General features: G+C 39.0%; 1 protein-coding gene across 1 annotated transcript; it reads right to left on the bottom strand.

Annotated features, from left to right (window-relative positions):
* Window positions 1-12,269: 12,269 nt before the first annotated feature.
* On the bottom strand, window positions 12,270-25,268 carry bckdha (branched chain keto acid dehydrogenase E1 subunit alpha). Its single transcript, XM_083553066.1, has 8 exons — window positions 25,107-25,268; window positions 22,734-22,910; window positions 22,048-22,134; window positions 21,838-21,946; window positions 19,790-19,951; window positions 15,342-15,548; window positions 15,003-15,144; window positions 12,270-13,533 (listed from the first exon to the last, which is right to left on the bottom strand). Exons 1-8 carry the CDS (start codon window positions 25,218-25,220, stop codon window positions 13,191-13,193), a joined length of 1,341 nt encoding a protein of 446 aa, XP_083409192.1. The 5' UTR covers window positions 25,221-25,268; the 3' UTR covers window positions 12,270-13,190.
* Window positions 25,269-25,537: the final 269 nt, after the last annotated feature.

Raw genomic sequence — 25,537 nt, forward strand, 5'->3', positions numbered from 1 at the left:
AAATTCTGCATGGGTAAATTTACCTATTATAAAACTGCAGGAAAGCCAAATGTAATATTATTAACCCTGATAAACCTTTTAATAAATCTGATAAACCTTTTTTTTGCAAGCATCAAGCTACTGGTCAAATGTATCTATAGTATTTCATATTTGAATTAACCAAACATACACTTTACGGACAAAGGTTTGTGGACCACCTGACCAAGATTCATCTCATCCCACATTTAGTCCCCATTTGCTGTTCTAATATCCTCCACTGTTCTGGGAAGATGTTCCCCTAATTATATTTGTGCTTGGAATGCGTTCCAATTCATCCAAAGGTGTTCAATAGGGTTGAGGTCAGAGCTCTTTAGCAGGGCATTTAAGCTTTTCCACTCCGTGAAGCTCGCAATGTGCACAGTGACACTGTCATGTTGGAACAGATTTGGGTCTCCTGGTTCAAGTGATTAGAAAATCAAAAACAAAAACATCCCTGTAAAAATTGTGTGCCTTCGACACTGTGGTAACAGTTTGGCATAGAACTTATAGTTTTCTTATTCTATAGGCAGAACGTTTTGCTTCTTTCTAAAAAAACAAATGCTTAAAAAAGCAAAATGATCTGCTATTTACAGCATTTGGCAAACAAGTCCATACAGTGCAACTTACAGGCTTACATTTATACAACCAAGCAGTTAAGAGCCCTGCACAAAAGCCTAGCAGTGGTATCTTGGTGTTGCTGGGATTTGAACTTATTATTTAAAATTAGTTGCTTCAGCACTAACCTTTCTAACATCCACTAGAACATGGCTATATGGGTAATTGTATTGCTATAAAATGAGATACTAGATACTAACTTCCTGAATTACATTCAAGAAATCTCCAGGTTTTGAAGTCATGTTCTGTTGTTAAATCATTTTGCTAATTTTAACTGTTTATTTCTGTGAAGCAGCAAAATGAACTGTCGATCGATTGGAAGGTCAAAATGAGAATAAATGTCCAAAAAGTAGGTTTAAAAGCTTATTCAGATATATATTGATTGATTTAGACAAGACATCGTGTCTTTGCCCGTCTGTTTTTAAGTACTACAAATAAATTCTCTTCCCTCCTGTAAATGTGCAGGTGATTTTTTTTGTCCCTAATTTTTAATTTCCGTAAAATAAAAAATTAAGGACAAAAAAGCAGGTAGCACCTACAAAAAAACAGGCAAAACAGCAAAATATAAAGCTTCAAACAAATCTTTGGTTTTCATAAACAAATCATGAGCAAAAATGAAAGAAATAGATCGAATAATTTAATGTGGGAAAGATTTTCCTTTGACTTCTTGAAATGTTTTAAGCTTTTTTGGAAACTTACACTCAGTTCTACACAGATAGAAGAATGGCTTGTTCAACTCAGTGTTAATGAGCTTCAAATAGTTGATGAGACCCCAGATGTGGTGAAATTTACATCAAAGATTTAAACAGGGTTTTTTTTTTTTATAATTTACCTTTGATTACAAGAAAACAATATAAATCTATTTGTACAGGAGAGTCTCCGGAGTGCATTTGTTTCATTTATGCTCATTTTTCGACTAATTATTTGTTCTTAAGATGATTAAAAGCTTTATATTGGGGCCAGTGTGTGTACAATAATACATTTAGAATAAGTCACAAACGTTGTGAAAAAAACTGCTGTATTCACCACTTATATGTAAAATGACTGATCTTATAGAAAAGTAATCAACACAAAGCAAAGTTATGGTTTGAAGTTAATAACCTTATTACACCTAAATACCCTTAAAGTTGTTTATTTATAAAAAAATTTGTATCATTTTAAAATTGTATATATATATATATATATATATATATATATATATATATATATATATATATATATATATATATATATATATATAGTCCCACATTTGCAATAGAGATACATTCCAATGACCTCATAGTAACTTAAAAATATCGTAGGTCGAGACATGGCCTTTTATTTTGGGATATGATAGCTTGATGGATTTCAACATTGGCGATGGAACCTCCACAATACAATTTCCAGGTATAACTTTAGCTCAAGCAGCCGCCCTCAACAGAAAAAGCTTACCCGGTCAGATCTTACACATTCTTTTATATAACCTTATAACCGTTTTATCTGTGTAAAGCTGCTTTAAGACAATGTCCATTGTAAAAAGCGCTATACAAATTAAATGTAATTGAAATAAATTGAGATCTGCTGTTGAAAATGAACAAAAATAAGTGCTGCAGTAGAGAGAACCTTAACTACAAATGTCAATACTAAAATCTTCATCATTACATTGGTCCTCACTGAGAACATCTTTTTTTTTTTTTTTTTTTTTTTTACTTACAGTATCTTTATATAATTCATACAAAACTCCTGAGTCCTTGCGCGTTCCGAAAGAGCTCGCGGTAAAGGCGTTAACGACTAACGAACACCAGAAAAGAGGAAAACACGAACAAAAAGCACGAGCAGCATGAGCAGGTGTCTGAAGTGACACTCGGCCTCGTCTCATCTCAGCGTCTTCACACACACACACACACACACACACACACACACGCAGCCATCCTGCTGCATGATTATATACTTCTCTTCGTCAAGAAGTTGAGAAGCTTGTAACGTTTCCACTACTTCTTTTTTTTTTGTTTGTTTGGTTTGGGTTTTTTTTTTTTTTGAGACACTTGACGCACCATTAATTTGACTCGACACGCTAATGATGATGATCTGCTCTTCCTTTGTTTTCTTCCAAGCTTTCACAGCTTTTCAGGGCTTTGTAAAAAATCATTTCCAGCAGGCCCTTGTGTTTTTTTATTTTTTATTATTATTGCTGCATGGTCTGTTTATTATCACCTGTCTGCTTACACTTCATTAGCACGTAAATATTTGCTGAGACTTTTTATCTCGGGTTTGTCGAATTCGCGTTTGGAAGTGTGCAGAAACGGGCAGAGCATCGCATCACTATTTGTTATTTTGGTACAAAAGAAAGAAAGTTAGACCCTGCAGAATCTTGACTGCATTCCCTACACTGTAAAAAAAAAATTTTTCTTTTGTATTTATATTATTGATCTATTTATTTATTGTATTTATTTTACACGCTCATAATCCTGACTAAAGTGTTGATATATCAGCACAAAGAAATTCAATCTCATCCCCTGAAAAAGTGAATAAAAAAACCCCACTTATCTGAGACTAAACCGAGGAAAGGAAAGAGGAAAGAGATCACGAGGATCGGTTTCTTCGTTGCCCTGTAGCATTTTCTCTTTTACCTGCCAGATGTGTTCAGAACCTTTTTTTTCTCACAGCCTCTTGCCTTGACGTTTTCTGTCTTATTTTTTCCCCACCTTCACTGCGTTTGTAATATAAACTCATAAGCCATGATAATATTCTTGCATTACTTGAAGACAATATGTTCGGTGTGGTCACTGATATTTGCGTAGAAATGCACAGTATAACAACATCTCACTAAGGCAGAGTTTTTATGCTGGTTTTACTGTTACTGCATTGGATTAGACAGACATGCACAAACACAAATACACACACACACACACACACACACACACACACACACACACACACACACACACACACACAAAGCCTCTCCTGCATGTTACTCTTGTAAATGTTCTTCTGTTCTTCTCCATGGTTCATTTCAGTGAGAAAGAGATGAAAATGACCAAAAAACAATAAACACTTACAAAAAAAAAACCAAAAAAAAAAACTGTGCCTCATTTCATGCATGATGAAAACTCACTAACACATTTCTTCGTATGAATACAAATGAAAAAAGGAATCCGAACGTAATATCGTATATGATGCTTTTAAACAAACACTATTTGGACAAAAGTATCAGGACATCTGACTTTTCCAGGCATATGTGGTTCTTCCCTAAAAACTTACCAAAAAGTCAGAGGCATACACTTGTATATGATGTTTAATTTCAATTTTCCCTTCACTTAAACTTGATCCAAACCTGCATCCAGCATGACGATGCCCCTGTGCACAAAGCAAACTTACATAGTTTACATAGGTTGGAGTGGAGGATCTCGAGTGACCTGCTATAGAGCTCTGACCTCAACCCCTATTAAACACCTTTGGAATAAATTGGAATGCTGAATCCACCCCAGACCTAAACTTACATGAGTAATTGACTTTACTAACACTCTTGTGGCTGATTGAGCATAAATCTTCACATAATCTAGTTGTACAACTTTCCAGATGAGTGGAAGTTATAACAATGCGAGGGCTGTTCAAGTCAAACTGGGACTTTTGAGTTTATAAAACAAAAGAACTAATTTTGTGTAAAATGCATTTATTTTTTGACATACTTCCCTGCTACATTTATACACCTATCTCAGCATTTAACTAATGCCTGAAAAGATTTTGCACAAGAACATTTGTCGGTACGCCTGAACCATCCTAGGACAGCTTGCATCACTTCATCAGCAAACCACCACGACCAGGATCGTCACTGACGGACGTACGGCCAGCTTTAAAACGTTTACACCATTCATATGTCTTACTGCGGCTGAGCGTCTCATCAACGTACTGTGCTTAAAGTCTTCTTTGGATATCTGCGAGTTTTATGCCTTCGTTCACAAGAAACTTTATCACCACAACTCGTTTCATGCACGAACACTGTTGCCTGCCATTGTTATTTACAGTCTCTGGACCGGTCCGCGACATGTGCGCCACCTATCAGTAAAAGGACACACCAGCCATTTACTACTGCGTGTAGTACCGCCACGCTAGCATCCAATTATACACCTGTACAATTAAAAGTCCCGGTTTGACCAGCTCTCATATATAAAAGCCATACAAATCAAAAAGCATATATGAAGATTGGTCAGGTGTCCTGGTCAGGTGTCCACAAACTTTTGTCGATATGGTGTATGAAGGCGAAGTCATTGTTACAGAACATTTATCAATAACAGCTCTTTTACCAGCTCGGTCAACCTGGCTCGTAGTTAACACAGGTGTGCCTCAGGTTCTGCCAGATGGCATAAGGATTCTCTTCTAGCAATCAATGGAGACAAAATTGCCCATCTATCTACCTGCATAACTGAAGCAAGTCAAGAAAACAGGCATGAAAACGTGTTGAAACTGTTACTGAATATACTAAAGGGTTCAGGATACAGTAAGTAATGACACACAATGGGAAAATCAGAGGAATGAAACACAGTGACATGTAACAGAGCTACATCACACCACCCACTTTCTTACAACACCACATACTGCTCTGTTGTGTTTTCTTCTTTGTAAAGAATTCTGAGAAAGCCTGATGTGATGGTGGAAATATATTTGAAATGCATTCTGATGCCATGGTAGTCTTCTGTTCTTATGTATCTGGTGTCACCCGGGGAAAAGGAGTCTGGTTCCTCCTGATTTGGAGGTTTGGAGATAATATATATATATATAGCTGATTATGTAAGAAAGTCAAATGAAATGCAGTCTTATAAAAACACAACTGATGTGTCCAAAAAAATTCCGAGTAGAAATTTAACATACAACTGTAGTGATTTAGGCTACATTCATATAAATTCATATAGATCTGAAAACTCTTCATTTACACTAGTTCATACACACTGAAAGTATCTACACCTCTACACTGCTCATGCTATGTTTCTTAACAAGCTTTTATTTACTTTCAGTGTCTTTGTTTGCAAATGAACGTTCTGTCCCTTTAGGAACAAATGCTGTCTGAAGGTTGTACAAAGTGGCTTTAATCTTTTAACAGTGCTATTAAACTGGATAGCCAGCTCAATATCATCATAATCCATCTTGTTTTAGTTAAAAGGGTCACATGACAATATCACATGACTCATTTTTGTGTAGCTCCATTTGTGTACCAACATTTTTTAAGATGCTTTTATTCAGGGTTTTCTTCTTCTGGTCTCAGCCAGTTTTTTTTCCACCATCATGTCTGGTTTGCTCATTTCCCCTTATCCAGATATATATACAGTATATCTGTGGCAGCTAAAGCAGCATTCTCATCTTGTCCATTGTTAAAAATGCTATAATTTAGTATATCAGTCCAAGAAATATTTATGTATATCTTCTTGTACAAAACTCACATTTCTTTATATGTATTCTGTATATTATACAGATATGTTGTGAATTTAATATTTCGGTTCTTTAAAAAGTATTCATAGACCCCAAAAGCTGTTCCTAGATTTTTCTTAAAGAAATTGGGTTTTCTATTCTTTTCCCGGAAAATTTGTGTCCACATATAATATAAACGCTGCAAATTCTAATAAAAAAGAATCAATGTTTAAGAATTTGTTTACCTACTGATTTTATAACTCCTAAATAAACCATTATTGATTAATTTGGGAAGTCGGTTAAGCATGCAGAAACAGCTTTACACCTGCTAATCTGCTGTGACTGAGAAAAGCATGTAAGAGTGTTTGTACGAGCCTGCCCTTCGCCGAGGTAATCTCCTGTCCTGGGATAACAAAGTGTCATCATAATCTGAGAGATCCTCGATCAGAGACGACGGCGGGTTCCGTGTCATTATCAAAAACCTGCAGGTGGGAGCGGAAACCACTACGCCGCATCTTCTCAAAGTACAAGATCTGGGAGTGTTGGTTTTGTCAGGAGAAACAGATTTCTCTGAATTTGTAGTGCTCTATTGAGAGCAATACAAGGAGATCGTGTGGGAGGAAGAAAGATCTGTAATGAGACTGAGAAAACATAAACAGTAAAGAGCGAGGCACAAGAGTACCTTTAAGCTGGATAAGGAGCCTGCAGTCTTTCCAATGGATGCATCCTTTTTTACTAGGACAAGGTGGCTGGATTGATAGGCGTGTCTTTCAAGTGTGGCCCGAATGATCGTGTTGAGGAGATTCAGCTAATTATTAGGTGAATGTTGGAAACCTGAAACAAAATGATATATTACATTTAGTTTAATATGATGAGGAAAGAAAATGGAATCTTGAGGATGTAAATGGAGTAATTAACATTATGCCATGGGGGTATTGACTCAGTCCAGTAAGTCCTCTGTAGTAATTGTTTCAACTTGGTCAGTCAGAGTCTGAACCCAGGGTAAGTAGGATTCCACCTACATAGGAGTTTTTAGGAGGGAAATCCAAAGAGCTCAGAGATCATCATACACAGAACCTCCACACAGACACCTCAGATTCAATTCCACCTGTAAGCCAGCAACCATACTTCCTTTATCATTAATGAATAATAGTGGGTGGCTCAGGGAAATGGGACATTTTAAAACTAGGAGTTGGCAATTCTGGGATGTCAGCATCTGTTTGGGACCAGTGCGAGCTCGTTTCAAACTCCTTGCCATTGGTTCTAATGGAGCAGTGGAGTTGTGCGCAACGAACGTTCGCTGTAACACCATTAATAAGAACGGCGATAGCGTGAGTGCTGCGCAAAGGGAATTTTGGTGTCATGATTGTGTCCCTTCTGTTATTGCGAAACATGACACAGCAATGAGGCATGTTGTCCAGTGCTCCTCTCGATGGCAGCTTGAACAGCCTTAACATTCTCTAGTGTAAGGGCCGGTCAAACACCACCTGGGGACTTTTTTACCCGTTTTTTTTCAAAACATTTAAACGGAGGTTCCCTGGTGGTCTAGTGGTTAGGATGCGGTGCTCTAACCGCTGAGGCCCGGGTTCGATCCTCGGTCAGGGAACCAACCCCAGCCACTCTTAGTGCTGGTCCCAAGCCCGGATAAATGGGGAGGGTTGAGTTAGGAAGGGCATCCAGCGTAAAAACATGTGCCAAATCAAACATGTGGAGGATCCGCTGTGGCGACCCCTAATGGGAGAAGCTGAAAGATGATTTTTGGTACACAATCATGATATTCTAACCGGTTATGATGCTAAAATTCCCTTTGTGCACCACTCACACATTAGCATTATTAGTAAAAGAACAAAAGTATTTGCTTTTAAATGTACTTAAGTATTCAAAGTACAAAGATTTATTACAGCTATAATGTTCCTATTGTTGCTGTTCCTATTGCAAGTCAGAGTCAGGAGTTTCTTCATTATTTATTCCCCTCTAAATGTTCTGCTTGCTGTTGAACTGATGCTGAACTGTATGTTGGTGATGAGTAGATACACCAAGCGGCAATCAAAACAAGTTCAAAACAGCGTGCGCGCTCGAACCCGTTTGGCGGCTTGCTGTGTGTTTGAACAGTTAAGTTTTTATCCACTCGAATAAAAAGGAACGACTGATTTCGCTAAATGTACAGGGGTGAGAAAAAGTGTTTGCCCCCTTCCTGATTTCTTATTTATTTGTATGTTTGTGACACTTTAATGTTTCAGATCATCAAACTAATTTAAATATTAGTAAAAGATAACACAAGTGAACACAACATGAAGTTTTTAAGTGAAAGTTTTTACTATTGAGGGAAAGCAAAGATCAAAACTACATGGTCCTGTGTGAAAAAGTGTTTGCCCCCTAAACCTAATAATTACTTGAAAGAAAAATAAGAAATCAGGAAGGGGCAAACACTTTTTCACACCACTGTAGTTGAGTAAAAAGTAAGACGTTTGACTTTAAAATATAGTGAAGTTAAAGTCTTCTGTATCTTATTACAGTTATTTCCCTTTTTTTCCCTCTTTTCTTCTTTCTTTTCTAGATTCCAGACTGGTAAGACACCCACTTTAGTTTGAAAGCCCAACAAACTGAAATAAACATGTGCTCGCCCACATTTAGTAAGACAGCAGATCTTTGGGGGTGGTGGGGGGCAGGTATTACGCATGGAACGTTTTTAGGGAGCTCTGCACTTTCAGATTTGGCAATTTCATGCATAGTGTCCCAAGCAATTACCGGCATTGCCTGCCCTGTAGCTATCGCTCTGCCTTTATGGTTTATTATTTTTTTAAACTAACTCCTATGGTGTAATTAGGGTTTCTTTATAACTGTGTCTTTACACAATAGACAGAAAAACCCTCAATGCTCATAAGATATTCATTTGTTACATTATGCATAGCACTTCATAACAGCATTATAAATGTAAAAGGTTTAAATCACTTTAATAAAGGGATGTGGTATATGGGTTTCATAAATAAGTGAATTCGGGGAAGTAAATAAAGGAAGTGGTTGTAGTGGCTGCAGTGCTCAAGTTGTTGGACGTTTGATAAGAAGGTCATGAGTTCAACTCCCAGTGGCACCACCAAGCTGCCACTTTTGGATTCTTGAGCAAGTCTCTAGTCTTCCTCAAGTCTCAACTGTTTAGTTGTATACATGAGATAATTGTTAATCGCTCTGGATAAAGGAAATCTGCCAAATGCCGTTAATGTAATTATAAAAATTTGTGAACACAGAAATATTACACACCTTCAGGGCATTAAAACCCTATTATTACACACTCAAGACAACTGAAAAAAAAAAAAAAAAAAAACACAGAAATAACCCACCAAGCATTTAGCAATATCATCAGCATTACATAAAAATTGTTATCGTTAACAAGTCTTAATACAGATATAAAATTGTTTTATGTCCAAAATAGAGAGAGAGAGAGAGAGAGAGAGAGAGAGAGAGAGAGAGAGAGAGAGAGAGAGAGAGAGAGAGAGAGTGAGAGAAATAATGAGAAATAATGCTCTAAACTACTCGAAGCAAAGAGACTTTTTAAAAAGTCTGTTTAGAAAGTGTTTCCCAAATCAAATATAACTTTCACTGTTACTGCAGCTGTTTGACATTTATTGTATATGAAAACTATTCTCGTTGTTTACTCAAGAAACAATGCAATCTTATGTTTACTCTTTCTATAGCTCTATTAAAAAGACAAGGAGGTCTGGTCAGGGTTCAGGTCCAGAACTGTGATATATCTCCCCCTAATGGACAAAAAAAACACTACATTTATACAAAATAAAGAGAAGTGCCACCGCAGTGCTTCTGTGTTATAAATAAAAAGCTCTTTGAAATAATATAATCACACAATATATTTTTGTAGATCCACTCCATGGCCAAAAATTTGTGGACACATTACTATAAGATTGGTGTGTGCTTTTTGAACATATCATTTCATATTTATTGCTCATTTGCTGTTATAGTCACCACAAAAGTAAGGTCCAGTGGTGTAGGGTGAGGATTTCTGGGATGAAGTCAGCATTCCGATTCATCCAAAGTGTTCAATAGGGTTAAGAGCAACTTACAACTGAGCAGTTAAAGGGTTAAGGGCCTTGCTCGACGGCCCCTCAGTAGCATCTTGTTAAAGCCAGGATTGGCTTCACCCACTTTACCATAATGAATAACATCCACTGTGACAAAACCAACCTAAAATGCAATTTCACATTCAAAATGATTTAGCAATCCATAAGGGCATGGAGATAATTAAAAACCACTGAGCATCCAAGGAAAAGATGATTTCCTCCTGGGAGGTCAAAGACTGGCTGCATGAAAGAAATACAATTTTGTGCTATTAACAACAATAAATAAACAGGGCACCTTTAAAAATGGGTAGCAGATGAACCGAGGTCTGAGTCAACAAACCCCTTTGGCTGTCATTTACAAACGTGTAAATGAGAACAAACCCCTGCAGTACTCGGCTTTTAATTAAGCCGGAGATTTAATGAAACGATGATATTACTTTGTTAGCTGTGTGGGTTAATGATGGCAGAACAATATTATACAGTGTCATCGAAGGGTCAGGAAACAAGAGCACCACATAAAACTATTCCAAACAAATAATGGGTAAGAAATAGAGATGATAAGGGGATTTTATTTGGTGGAAATCCTTTGAATCTTCAGTTCCACACCTAATAATGGAATTTACATTTCCGCCACATTTAAAACAATCAAGGTTTGCAAATCTGAATTAATGTTTTTACGATTCTCACTTTTTTACTCATAAATCTGATTTTTTTTTTCCCACAAAGCAGAAGTGATAGCTCTAAATACCTCGTGTTTATTAGAAAAGAACTCAGAATTGGCTGAAAAAGTCAGAATTGAGATAAAAAAGGTGAAATTGCACGAAGAAAAAAAGTCAGAATTGTGAATTTTTTATGTGGTGGAGATAGACTTCCACACCTATTGCATAAAACAATGAGGTAAATGTCTCAAGTGTTTAAAACCCCTCTGTCTTTAGTAACCATTATTATGTCAAACCAACAAAAAATTAATAAAAATCTAGACATAATTATACACAGAAACACTTGGCTAGATTTGTTTATTAAATGCATATCAAGAATGATATTAAATGCATACTTTAAAATGGCCAATGAGTGGAAAATGCAGCTACAGTTATGTTCTATAGAACCAGTTCTGTATATATGACTTTTATTTTCCCCCCCAAATGATAATTAATTTCACGTGAACGTTCTGAGAAAAGCCAACCTGTGAATTGGACATTTATCAGCACACTTACAAGCACCATTGTGCTGCTTAGGCACGAGTAATGTAATGTAATTAAGTAGGATCACCTTGGGAATTGTTGCCTCAATGTACTGCATAAGGCTCTGGGTTACTGATCAAAAGGTTGCACAAGACCCTTAATTCTTTAGACCTGGAGCTCTGGTCCCAACCTTCTCTAACAAGCTTGGATATGTGAGGAAAATAGTTTTTTACTGTAATGTAATGTGGCAATTAAAAGCAGATTTTATGCTACCCAATTGTGTCAAAATGGCGAACTTTGAACCGGAGCTTCATCTTCAGGAAGACGGTGAAGTCCGCAGGAGCCAAATCTGGCAAGAAGGGTGGGTGAGATCGTGTTTACGGCACGTGAGGAGAGCGGAGTGCGCACGTGGTCAGAATAGCACCAGCTGCATAGCTCCAGATGTGCACAAGACGGTCTTTTGGCACATTGAGTTATGAAAATCGGTGCTCCCTTTGACTGTGCATGCAGGCTTGTGCTGCCATCTGTTGGCATTTTATAAAACGGGACTTGAAATTTTTTTATACCACCTCAAGAGTATTATAACAAATATGGTTCTTCAACTTAGTTGTGTATGAAAACAGAGTTCCTGCTTATTCAAAGAACAAAGCTTTCACTGATAACGTTATTTATATATTTTTAAATAAAATTTTAGTCCTCCCGTGTCATGAGGCGCATTGAGCTGAAAGGGCCTGATGGCTTATTTACCGTTTCCGTAGCAGTTTTTTTTACGGGGTCGGGTTGCTAGCCCAACGCCCACCCATCTTCCTTTCGCAGCAGGGCATGGGATCGTCCATGACGCTTATTCCCATTGGCCCAAGAGTGGCAGCCTGGTATGACCGTTAATGCTTTAATCACTAGGCTACCACCTCCCCAATATTAAATATAATAAATTCCTAATTAAATGTATAATAAGAAACCCCAACACACAAAGATACACAATAATTGGCATGTACAGCTATTGTTTCACAAACATTTTATTACTCTTTCAAACAATCAACGAATCCCCCTAACATCTGATCAAAAAGTCATCCCAAATATAATGTAACAGCAAAGGAAAATGTGACAGAGCAGCACTTCTGTTTAAAAAAAACAATACGTTTCCTTCAAATTCATACGCCATACTAAAGGACACGGACTACATCAACCCACCATGAAACAGCTTATACAATCCCAATCGACACAACAAAAACTCCCAGAAATAATGCCTAATGACTTTATTCCAATCCTCCCACATGTGCAAGAGAGTCACTGAAAAAGAAACTATAATATATAAGTGACTATGATAATAAGTGACTCTAAACATGCTGTTCTTCTGTAGCGAGGTTACAGTGAAGGTGTATATACAGCTCAAGTAGATCAGCTGTAGATGTACAGTATTAGAATTAATTTGTAACTGTTGAGAGAATCACATTAAAAAGCCCGGGTTAAACTGTGATATTCGGTGTGGACTGAATAGTAAAATATCCTGATCGAGACAAAGCCTCGCTTCCTCCTGCCCTGCCCCAGTAGTGTCCAATCATAAAAGGCACTACAGAGTGGCCACTAGTGGCAGATGTATGTATGTACATATACACATACACATACACATACACATACACATACACATACATATATACACACACACATCCTCTTTGAGTCTGGGAAGTTTGAACGGAAATATCTGTATGCGCAATGCTAACGTCTCGAATCGATTTCTCGCATTTCAAAATGGAAAACAATTCGATGTTTTACTCGCAGATTTAAATCAAACCGAGGTATCTACATGAAAGTAATTGTGCTTTAGGATTCAAACACTATGAATATCTCTTTTGTTTTAGACCACCAAAATCCCCCTGAACTGAAGGGTCTGGATGAACTGACTAAAATCGAATCGTAGTGATTACTTTTCGTACAGGTCTACTGGGTAGTGCTCCTTGTACTGCTGCAGGTGCCTCATCATGCTCTCCCTCTGTTTGGTGAGGCCCGGGGTCATTTCGTCATAGACGTCAGTAAACATTAACTCCAGGTTCGGTTTGAGACGCCGCTCAGCCTTTTCGAAGGCTTCCATGACGAGCTTGCGCGACTGCTTCCTCCAGGCGCGCTCCTCGTCCTCGCCCCACCAGCCACGAGCACTCATGTAGTGGCGGAGGCGTGAGATGGGGTGGTCCTGCTTGTCCCAGTAGTTCACCTCGTCCACCGAGCGGTAAGCCGAGCTGTCGTCACTCGTGCTGTGGTGGCCGATCCTGAACCGAGGGGACGGGAGGAGTTAGAAGAAGAAATAGCTTCTCATACAGCCAGGGATATTTACACAAACAAATGTATATAAGATTCAGCAAGAGCTCGGAGGGAAATAAGAATTCAGCCTAGACTGCTGTAACACACACACACACACACACACACACACACACACACACACACACACACACACACACACACACACACACACACACACACACACACACACACACACACACACACACACACACACACACACACACACACACACACACACACACACACACACACACACACACACACACGACAAAAGAAAAACACACTTCCAAAAAAGTGGGAAATAAAAAAAGAAAGTGCAAGAAAAATACTGGAATGTGCTTGTAAACAACAAAGAAAGAAAGAAAAGATAGAATGAAATTCTAGGACAACCATCAAGTCTTCTGTTTCCTTGCTTCTAATTTGTAGCGACATGAAGAAAACTACTAAATCTAATATGTTTATGTTACAGTCATTACAATAATCATTTTAAAGCCGTAAAAAGAGAATGAAAGAAAAAAAGAGCTCATAAGAAATAGAGAGAGAGAGAGATAGAGGGTGTGAGAGAGAGAGAGAGAGAGAGAGGGTAAGAGAGAGAGGGTAAGAGAGAGAGTGAGAGAGAGGGTGAGAGAGAGGGTGAGAGAGAGGGTGAGAGAGAGCGGGTGAGAGAGAGGGTCAGAGAAAGTAAAAGAGTGTGAGAGTGGGGGTAAGAGGGTGAGAAAGAGGGTGTGAAAAGTTGAGAAAGAGAGTGAGAGAGAGAGAGGGTGAGAGAGAGGGTGGGAGAGAGGGTGAGAGAGAGGGTGAGAGAGAGGGTGAGAGAGAGGGTGAGAGAGAGGGTGAGAGAGAGGGTGAGAGAGAGTAAAAGAGAGGGTAAGAGAGAGAATCAGAGAAAGTTAAAGAGAGGGTGAGAGAGAGGGTGAGAGAGAGGGTGAGAGAGCGGGTGAGAGAGAGCGGGTGAGAGAGAGCGGGTGAGAGAGAGCGGGTGAGAGAGAGCGGGTGAGAGAGAGCGGGTGAGAGAGAGGGTCAGAGAAAGTAAAAGAGTGTGAGAGTGGGGGTAAGAGGGTGAGAAAGAGGGTGTGAGAAAGGGGGTGAGTGGGTGAGAAAGGGGGTGTGAGAAGTTGAAAAAGAGTGAGAGAGAGGGTGTGAGAGAGGGGGTGAGAGGGTGAGAAAGAGGGTGTGAGAAGTTGAGAAAGAGAGTGAGAGAGAGGGTGTGAGAGAGGGTGGGTTTTTATGTATTTAGGTAAATATTACTGTAAATTAATCCAGTTAAATTATGAGCCTGACTGTCAATTTTCTGGATTTTATACACAAACAAAACAGGGTATTATGGGTAAAATAATAGTAAAAAAATTAAGTTCAGTACATTTAATTATTATTACTATTATTTATAATATTATTCTTTTTATTATTATTATATGATGAATTTGAGTTTGTGTTCTACCTGTAAGTCATGGCCTCGATGAGGAAAGGCTGGTTCTCGGCCACTGCTCTGCGCCGTGCTTCCTTGGTAGCGTTGTAGACAGCAAACACATCGTTCCCGTCCACACGGATAGACAGCATGCCATAACCTGGTCCTCGAGCAGCTAAAACAGAAAGATGGAAAAAACAACAACAACAAAAAAAAAAAATCAGACAAGGAAAATAATTGGAAAATTAAGATCAATAAATATGAGAAGACACAGACAGAAAGAAAGAAATCAAGTTAAAAAAAGTAAAAGTAAAAAAAGAGAAAAATGTGCAAAATGAAAAGAAAAAAGAGGTACAGAAGAGAAGAGCTGACCGATGCCGTCGCCGCGGTACTGCTCGTGGGTGGGGGTGGATATGGCGTAGCCGTTGTTGCGGCAGAAGAATATGATCGGACATTCCAATGTGGCGGAGAAATTGAAGCCGGCGTGAGCGTCTCCTTCGCTGGCAGCTCCCTCCCCGAAGTAACAGACCACCACCCGGTTACTGTTCTCCCGCTTTATAGCGTACGCCGCTCCCGCCGCTACAACACACACACACACACACACACACACACACACACACACACACACACACACACACACACACACACACACACACACACACACACACACACACACACACACACACACACACACACACACTTACTTTAGCTAATAATTATTTTGTTTCACAGCTGAAAGCTTTGGCATTTTTGTAAAAAAAAACAAAAAAACAAAAAAAAGATTAGTTGTGCAGTTATTGATAATATTTATCTAATTCATGAACATATAGATGACCTGTAAAGGAGACAATAATAAACAAATTTCACTGATGGAAAAAGGACACGTGACGTGAAAAGTACATTCAGGTTGTGGTTACGTTCCCACTATATATACACACATGAACTCTGTCGACAGATTAACTGGTTTTGGCGATTATTCGGTCGATATTATCGGCCGTTGATCTGCAAAAATCCATAGACAGTTACGAGGCCTCTAGAGGCGAATCACTGACACTGCGTGCTATTTGTTTTTTTCATTCAAGATGTCAAGAAGAGTGCTATATTACAGTGAGGAAAATAAGTATTTGAACACCCTGCTATTTTGCAAGTTCTCCCACTTAGAAATCATGGAGGGGTCTGAAATTGTCATCGTAGGTGCATGTCCACTGTGTGAGACATAATCTAAAAAAAAAAAATCCAGAAATCACAATGTATGATTTTTTAACTATTTATTTGGATGATACAGCTGCATATAAGTATTTGAACACCTGAGAAAGTCAAGGTTAATGTTTGGTACAGTAGCCTTTGTTTGCAATTACAGAGGTCAAACGTTTCCTGTAGTTTTTCACCAGGTTTGCACACACTGCAGAAGGGATTTTAGCCCACTCCTCCACATAGATCTTCTCTAGATCAGTCAGGTTTGTGGCCTGTCGCTGAGAAACACGGAGTTTGAGCTCCCGCCAAAGATTCTCTATTGGGTTAAGGTCTGGAGACTGGCTAGGCCACGCCAGAACCTTGATATGCTTCTTACAGAGCCACTCCTTGGTTATCCTGGCTGTGTGCTTCGGGTTATTGTCATGTTGGAAGACCCAGCCTCGCCCCATCTTCAATGCTCTAACTGAGAGAAGGAGGTTGTTCCCCAAAATCTCGCAATACATGGCCCCGGTCATCCTCTCCTTAATACAGTGCCGTCGCCCTGTCCCATGTGCAGAAAAACACCCCAAAGCATGATGCTACCACCCCCATGCTTCACAGTAGGGATGGTGTTCTTGGGATGGTATTAATCATTCTTTTCCCTCCAAACACGTTTAGTGGAATTATGTCCCAAAAGTTCTATTTTGGTCTCATCTGACCACATGACTTTCTCCCATGACTCCTCTGGATCATCCAAATGGTCATTGGCAAACTTAAGACGTGCCTGGACATGTGCTGGTTTAAGCAGGGGAACCTTCCGTGCCATGCATAATTTCAAACCATGACGTCTTAGTGTATTACCAACAGTAACCTTGGAAACGGTGGTCCCACCTCTTTTCAGGTCATTGACCAGCTCCTCCCGTGTAGTTCTGGGCTGATTTCTCAGCTTCCTTAGGTTCATTAAGCCCCCACGAGGTGAGATCTTGCATGGAGCCCCAGACTGAGGGAGATTGACAGTCATGTTTAGCTTCTTCCATTTTCTAATGATTGCTCCAACAGTGGACCTTTTTTCACCAAGCTGCTTGGCAATTTCCCCGTAGCCCTTTCCAGCCTTGTGGAGGTGTTCAATTTTGTCTCTAGTGTCTTTGGACAGCTCTTTGGTCTTGGCCATGTTAGTAGTTGGATTCTTACTGATTGTATGGGGTGGACAGGTGTCTTTATGCAGCTAATGACCTCAAACAGGTGCATCTAATTTAGGATTATAAATGTAGTAGAGGTGGACATTTTAAAGGCAGACTAACAGGTTTTTGAGGGTCAGAATTCTAGCTGATAGACAGGTGTTCAAATACTTATTTGCAGCTGTAGCATACAAATAAATAGTTAAAAAATCATACATTGTGATTTCTGGATTTATTTTTTTTTAGATTGTCTTTTACAGTGTACATGCACCTACGATGACAATTTTAGACCCCCCCATGATTTCTAAGTGGGAGAACTTGCAAAATAGCAGGGTGTTCAAATACTTATTTTCCTCACTGTATATTTGTTGAATATATAATTATATTAATTTATATATTGATATAATTATATTAATTTATATATCGGTATATTTATATTTATATCGGTATCAGTAAAAAAAAACGAGGCAGCACATAAAGCAACATATAAACTCGGAGCTCTGTGGTATAATAATTGATCCTTCTGCTTTTCCCTGCAGTGCAGCTGTATATATTTTTTACATTTTATTGTGAGATTTATTTTACATGCTGCGGGACACCACAGCATTTAATTACTGATGACTGTGAAAATGTGAGCGGTTCACTGAAAAGGCGTTAAAGCTGAGATGCGAGATGTTTCTTTGTGTTTTCTCGCACTTTCACACTGAATTCTATGTGGATCATATTATGGGTAAGATTTTAGTTTTAGGGTTTAGTGATGTGAGAAAAAAAAAAAAAAAAAAAAAAGGATTCTACACAATGCAGATCATTATACACAGACTGGCTAAGAAACAACCAGGAAAATAAATATATATAGTGTATACAATGAATAAAAGAGTAAACAAACAGAAGTACAAAGATATGAAAGAAAGATAAGGGACAAAGAAAAGAAAACAAGAAAAAAAGATGGGGAAAAGAAAAAAAAAAGAAATAATAAAAAAGGAACATATAAAAAATATTAAGATGCATGAACTGACAGAATGAAAAAATAGAATACACAAGGAAAAAAATTATGAACAAATGGATAAAAAGCGAGTAAGAAAGAAAGCAAAAAAGAAAGAGTACTCATAAAAATATTTAACTCATAGTGCCAGAGTAGTGAAGTGATATTTCTATATGATGGTTATATTTTGGACTCTAGTGTAAATAATTACTGCAGAACTGCCCTGCACGCCCTGTGACTCCGCCCCCTGCTACTGCAGGGTTTGACTCTATTGCTCACCGCTGGTGGAGTTTATGGTTGTGGTATGACCTTTTTATTTACCCTGTGAATTCACCACCGTTATCGTACCTGAAGGGCACATTCCACTGAGCACTAACGCTAACAAGTGTACTCTGTGTACTCTAAGGCAGTGGTCCCCAACCTTTTTTGCGCCACGTACCGGTTTAATGTCAGACAATATTTTAACGGAACGGCCTTTGAGGTGTGGTAGATAATTACAACAAAATAAAATAAAACGACCGGCATAAAAACTGGTGTTTTCAAAATATAATAATAAACGTGAATCCACTGTGTTGTTTTTTTTTTTATATTTTGCTTGCTTGAGGGTGTAAATTTAGAGGCCACTGTTTGAATATTGCAAAACTCAGGTGTGTGCTCCCTAAATTACATCTGAATGTGGACTTTGCATCCAGAAGGAAAAACCTGCTGGATGTTGCTTACACAAACATCCCGGGCGCATACCGGGCGAAGCCCCGCCCCCACCGCGGCTACTCAGACCACATCTCTGTTATGCTAATTCCAGCATACAGACCACTCAACAGGCGTTCAAGAGCAGTTCGAAAGCAGGTGTGAACCTGGCCAGCAGGAGTCACCTCTGCTCTTCAGGACTGCTTCGAGTGCACCGAGTGCCCTGGAGAGGACAGCGTCTTCTGTGTTTAACTGTCCAGAACGCTCCAGAGTTTAGCGGCCGGTTCGTCAGTGATAATGGTCCGTGGGAAACACAATGCTCGATTAATTTTTGTAATTGAATTACTCGAGTTATCGATGTCTACATGACTGCTGCTGTTGCTGTCTTGCACAGCATTTGTGTTACATTTTGTGTTTATTTATATGTACACTCGTTTTTTTGCACATTGTATTGTATGACATAATACAGTAGGTTTTAGTGGTCGGCACTATCTTTTGTTTTTATGTATCTCTCCCACATAGTCTTGTGTTGTCTGTTTGCACTGCCTTTTGTCTGCACTCTTTGAATACGATGCACTTTATGTGGCAAGGACACACGCTTTAGTCCTCTGTGTTCTGTTATGTAGCTCTATGTTGTGTGATGTCGCTCTATAATGTTTTATGTAGCACCAGGGTTCTAGAGGAACGGTGTCTCATTTCACTGTATCCTGCATCAGCTACAGTATATACGGTTGAAATGACAATAAAAGCTTCTTGACTCTGGTTATTAAGCCCAGCGTGCTGTAAGATTACTCTCTCACCCTGAGGAATCTGAGTGGCCAGAGGAGACGAAATGGTCACGAAGTGGTGGTCTTTGCATCCGTAGTGGACGGGCATCTGCCTGCCCTTCCCCACGTCATCAGCATTTCCATAACACTGTGCCATGAACAGGTCCAGAGGAAATCCGCGGTACATAAGCACTCCTACAGACGAGGACACACAGCACCATGCTCCAATTTACACACAATTTTAAAAATAGAAACTCTCCAACAAAACTACGTCGGCATTAATTCTCCTGAAACTGAAATCCTTTTGAAATTCAATCAATCATCAACTAACAGGGTTAAAATATGGCAAAAATCATCTCTATTCCAATACATTACAGCAATTTTATGTACATATACATATACATTTTATATATATATATATATATATATATATATATATATATATATATATATATATATATATATATATATATATATATATATATATATATACACACACACACACACACACACACACACACACACACACACACACACATATATACACACACACACACACACACACACACACACACACACACACATTATATATATATATACACACATATATACATATACACACACACACATACTAATAAAATAAACGTAATAACAGTCTTGTTCTAATTTCTATGGTTAGAACCAGTAGTGAACGAAGTACACAAACCATGTAGAGTTCAATCGACAAGTGAGCATGAAGGAAATCTGCTTTACTGAGACTAAATCTTACTAACTAAACTTTTTTTAAGAAAAGATTTTGTTTTACATTTATGAAAGGTGTACGGCAGGGTCCCTGTATTGGTAAAATAAAAAATTCCCTTAGTTATTGATAAGGTCGAGGCAACGATAGTCGAAACCATCGTTAAAAACCTATACCGATAGTTTTTCCGGGTTCTGGTATGTTATAATGTTATGTAATAGGCTATATATACCGTATTTTTTGCACTATAGGGCGCACTAGATTATAAGGCGCACTGTCAATGAATGGTCTATTTTCGATCTTTTTTCATATATAAAGCGCACCGGACTATAAGGTGCATTAGGCGAAAAAAAAAAAAAAAGATAAGTCAGTCAAACTTTATTAAACGCGTTCACAATAACTCTCAACATTATTCAAACGTTAATGAGCGTATTCGCAATAACTACCAACCTTGTTCAGTTGTAACACGTAAAATATAACACAATACACTCACTTTTTCAGTTTATGGAAAATGACCAACTTTTCTTCGTAATCTTTTGGCAGTTGCTGCGAGACGGTAGTTCGTGTGCGGATAGAGAGATTACGTCTTTTCATAAAACGAAAGCACCAAGAAGGACCGCCTCGAAAGTCATTGATATTCATGTCCCGTGCTAACGCTGTTGCCTTCAGTCGAATAGAGACTGTAGAGACGCTTCTACCTGCTGCTCTCTGTTCAATAACCCACTGTTCTATTTTGTCCTCTAACTGTGGCCATCTCGCTTTGTTCCCGCGGAAACTCTGTGTGGTCTTCTTTACTTGGCGCAGGTCATCTTCTTGCTTCCTCCACTTCCGTACCATTGATTCATTAATGTTGAATTCTCTCGCAGCTGCTCTATTCCCATGTTCTACTGCGTGACTGATAGCCTTGAGTTTAAAGTCCGCGTCGTAGGCGTGTCTTTTGACAGGTGCCATTTTGGGATCCTTATACACACACTGTAATATTATGGTGAAGCACAGTATGTATTGCTCCGTGACGCTCCTGGCTACGGTAGCCGTAATGCTGCAAGCGGTGCGGCTTTGTAGTTTACCAAAGTCGTACTAAAACATTTTGACTTAGCGCCGTGAGCGCCTTGTACCACACAAAATCGCTTAGAGGTCAGTAAGCAAAACCAGAATTAATCCATATATACGGCGCTTCGGATTATAAGGCACACTGTCGTTTTTTGAGAAAATTAGAGAGAGAGAGAGAGAGAGAGAGACATTCACATAGTCGGAGAGAGAGTGGAAGAGAGAGTGCTGAGAAAATATAACAAGTGAGAACAAAAACCTCATAAACCAGACTGGTTTAAAAGCTGACCCTCACCTGCTTCTCGATACTGTCCAAACACAAGGTCATCGGAGTTGAGGGCTGCGGCGCTTCCGATGTGAGTGCCCTCTTCACCATAGTTGGTCATGTAGAACGAGATACGGCCCTTGAATTCGGAATCAAACAGAAGTCAGAGTCACACCGTGTCCTCGTTGCCAGGTCATAACGGCAAACAAAGAGGAAACCAAAAAAGGCTGTAGCTCGTACCTGCCTCTGAGACTCGTACAGAATGCGATCCATCGTGTTGAGGAGTGTCATCTTTTGGTAGAAGTTCAACACTGTATCTTTAGAGAGCTATAGAGCCAGGAAGAAGAATAGATTGCCTGAATTGAACTGGAGGAAAATCTTTTATTTATCCGACAATGCGAATCAGCTGACCGGTACGACTCATCACACAAAAAATAAATTTAAAAAATGTATTAAAAAAATGTAATTAAAATTTTTAAAAATACGACCCCTAAGACCACATCCTGAAATCAGCAGATAACAGACGAGACAGCATGAAAGTATGCCGCAGGGGAACGTTATCTCGTTTACAGCGCAGCTTTTTAGATTTTTTGAAATCGGCTTCATCCGATTTACCCCCCAAACATTATCTAACGAAAGCTAAATCATTTCTACTCCCTTGTAATTGTTGCTATGGTTACATTACGGGACACACGATAGCTGGCTTTTCTTTATCAGATTTTTAGACAATGTGTAAATTATTATTATTTTTTATTTATTTAATAGCACTATAACAAACCACAACATTACATACTGTAGTCTCAGGAGCATTGATTTAGATCTGTGATTTAAATGCCAGCCAATCAGAAACGAACATTTTCATGGTCATGGTATAAACTCATTACAAAACACAACCGCAGCTACTACTCTGAAGTTGTATGTCTTACCTGTGGATCCTCAGATGGGTTGATAATCTGGCCCTGTCTGTCCATGACTCTATACACAGGGATTCCAGAGATCACGTTGGGTTGGATGAACTCCAGGTGATCGACAAACTCTGCCGAGGCCCCGGGAAACTGAGGTTTCTCCATGGATGAATCATAAGATTGCTGGCACTGAGCCGCCTGTTGTATGGGAAAGGAAGGTCATATGGCTCAGAAAAAAAACAGGATTCATGTATAAGGGAAAAAAGATCATACAGAAATCAAAAACGAATCTAAAAGCTAATCATGCCATCTTTTCAACTTCTTGATCCACTCACGGTTCAGCACGCACGTGAACCGCGGATTTATTGCTTGTTTTTTTTTATTAATTTTATTTTTTTACGATCCTTCAAGTAATTTTATACCAGAGCAGTCATTTGTTAACGTGAACTGCACATGTTAGTCAATCAACAACAATGGCTAGCAGAGAAGCAGAACTTTTTGAAAAGCCACTCTGTAACTTTTCTTGTAATAAATGGAAAGCAAATTATATTTTTCACCTCCCCTTCTTTTTGCCAAACCGATAAATGATCCGATCTGCGACTCAAAAACCATAATGTGATCCGAACGGCGAGTTCTGTGATCCATCGCATCGCGAATAGACATACCTACATGCATATACCATATGGGAAAAAGTTTGTGGACACCTGAAAATCAGATTCCGATGTGTTTTCTGAACAACATATTTAATCGCCATTTGCTGTTACAATAACTGTTCAGTTGGAATGGGATTGTGCAATCCACACAGCTCTCGGCCAACTCAGGATTCCGTTGTGCCCTGTAACAGAACTTGGCGATTTTGACAAAAAAACGATCATAGAGGAATGGCGTATAACAGATCGGACGGACGGACGGACAGACGAACGGACGGAAAAAATGTACGATTTTATTACATTTACTTTTTATTGGAATATAACAGGTGAAGCCCTGCCTCATCACCTGCATCTCCTAAATGAACATCTCTGATATACACAATGTTGGGCCATGAGGGCTAGAAAGGCCTTCTCTGCTGGCCTAAACACTTTCAGAACCACTGTCCACTCCTTTCATAGCTTTCTGTATGTTCTGTAAGTGTATGTTCAGGTAAAGTTACTATCCAATCATATTTCAGCCGTCACATGTTGCCAGGGTCAAAGAAATCTACATTCAGGGCTTCAAGATAAACACCAGTAGCGTGAAGTAGATGTTTGTTTGAAGCTTGTCTGGTTGAACCAATCAGATTTTGAGTTGGCAACAATGGGGCCGTCTAGCAGGCGTACAATCAAGTCTGTATTTCCGTGTCATTTGATTGGATAGTCAGAAAGCACACTGGTCAGAGATTGCATACCGCACGAACTCAAATGGATTTATGTACAGGAGAAGAAACTGCTTGGGTCTCACAGATACACTTATGAAATATTTATACTTTTGTGTTTTCTTTCCTGTAGAATCTGCACAAAAACACAATTTGCCTTCATTTCAAATCCACTGGGAAAAGGTTACAGATGGAAAAAAAAATGCATAAAAATGCTTGGAAAATACAGGGTCATTTTAAAAGGTTAACATTGATGCTTTTGCTAGAGATGATGTATGCCGGCGGTGCAGTTGTGGCTGCAGTGAAAGGAGACTTGTTGAATTGAGTTCATTGGGTTTCTTGCTTCAGTAATGGCATTCATTTTCACTGTATGAAATTCCTGTCTGAGATGCAGCGCTCTGTTATACTGCATTTCTCTATCATGTTAATAGCTTCTAAAAGTCATAATGATGGTGGATTGACTCTGGGAGGATCTGACAAGACATGACCAGTGTACAGTCTGTTTTTACTAGAAACACCTCAGGAGATTTGGTGAAGGACTGAAAAGGTAAGTGTTCACGCCTCCTAAAATCAACCAATCAGCGCCGTTCCAGGTGGCAAACGCACCGAGACATGCAAAACGCGCATGCGCAGTGACCACCGGCTAACGTCATATGCCAGTCTAAGTTTAATCCACGTTAAATACATTCAGTAATCTATTCATGTAGTGGTTATAACAGTCTTATTCATCAGTTATGAACATCCAGTGCGCGTGACAGTATTTGTTAGTAATACTGCTGGCTCAACACATCACACACTGCTATACACAACTATAAACTACTATACTATGTATTAATGCATCATGTGATAGAATCAGTACCAGTATTTTTCATCTTTCAGTACCATAAATGTCCCCGGATCCCTCCTAACCACCGACTGCTTTATAGATCGCTGGCAATGAATTAGTCCTTGTAAATAATGCACACACACCGACACACCGAAGAGAGACTTTCCCGCAATGTTAATAACTTTTACCCAGTCAAATGTTGATATTTTACACTTACATTGAGTCGAAAAGCTTTCTGCTGAACCACCCTGCATGTTTTCAGAGCTGCGTGTTGACGGATTGCACTCACACCGAGTCCCCAAAGTCTCTGCATGTTTCTCACAGCCGCCATCTTTCCCTATGACTGTCCTCACTTTCGCTCGGCTGGTTTCTGCAGGGTGGCGCGGGGTCAGGCAGCGTGACGTGCGCCCTCTACAGGCCAGGATGACCTGAGCGCCATGTGGTGTTGGTGGCGACAGAAACTTACATATAATAAAAATAACAATATTTTGAAATGTATTTCAAAATATATTTACAAAATATATTTTTTATATATACACACTTTTGTTCCCATTTTTTGTATATTTCTTTTTAAATATATTTTCAAAAAAAATATTTTGTCCTCCAAATATTTTAATCGAAAAAAATACATTCATATGAACCATTAAG

The sequence above is a fragment of the Silurus aristotelis genome (genome assembly GCF_946808225.1).
Source record: "Silurus aristotelis genome assembly, chromosome: 10".
Classification (NCBI taxonomy): Eukaryota; Metazoa; Chordata; class Actinopteri; order Siluriformes; family Siluridae; genus Silurus; species Silurus aristotelis.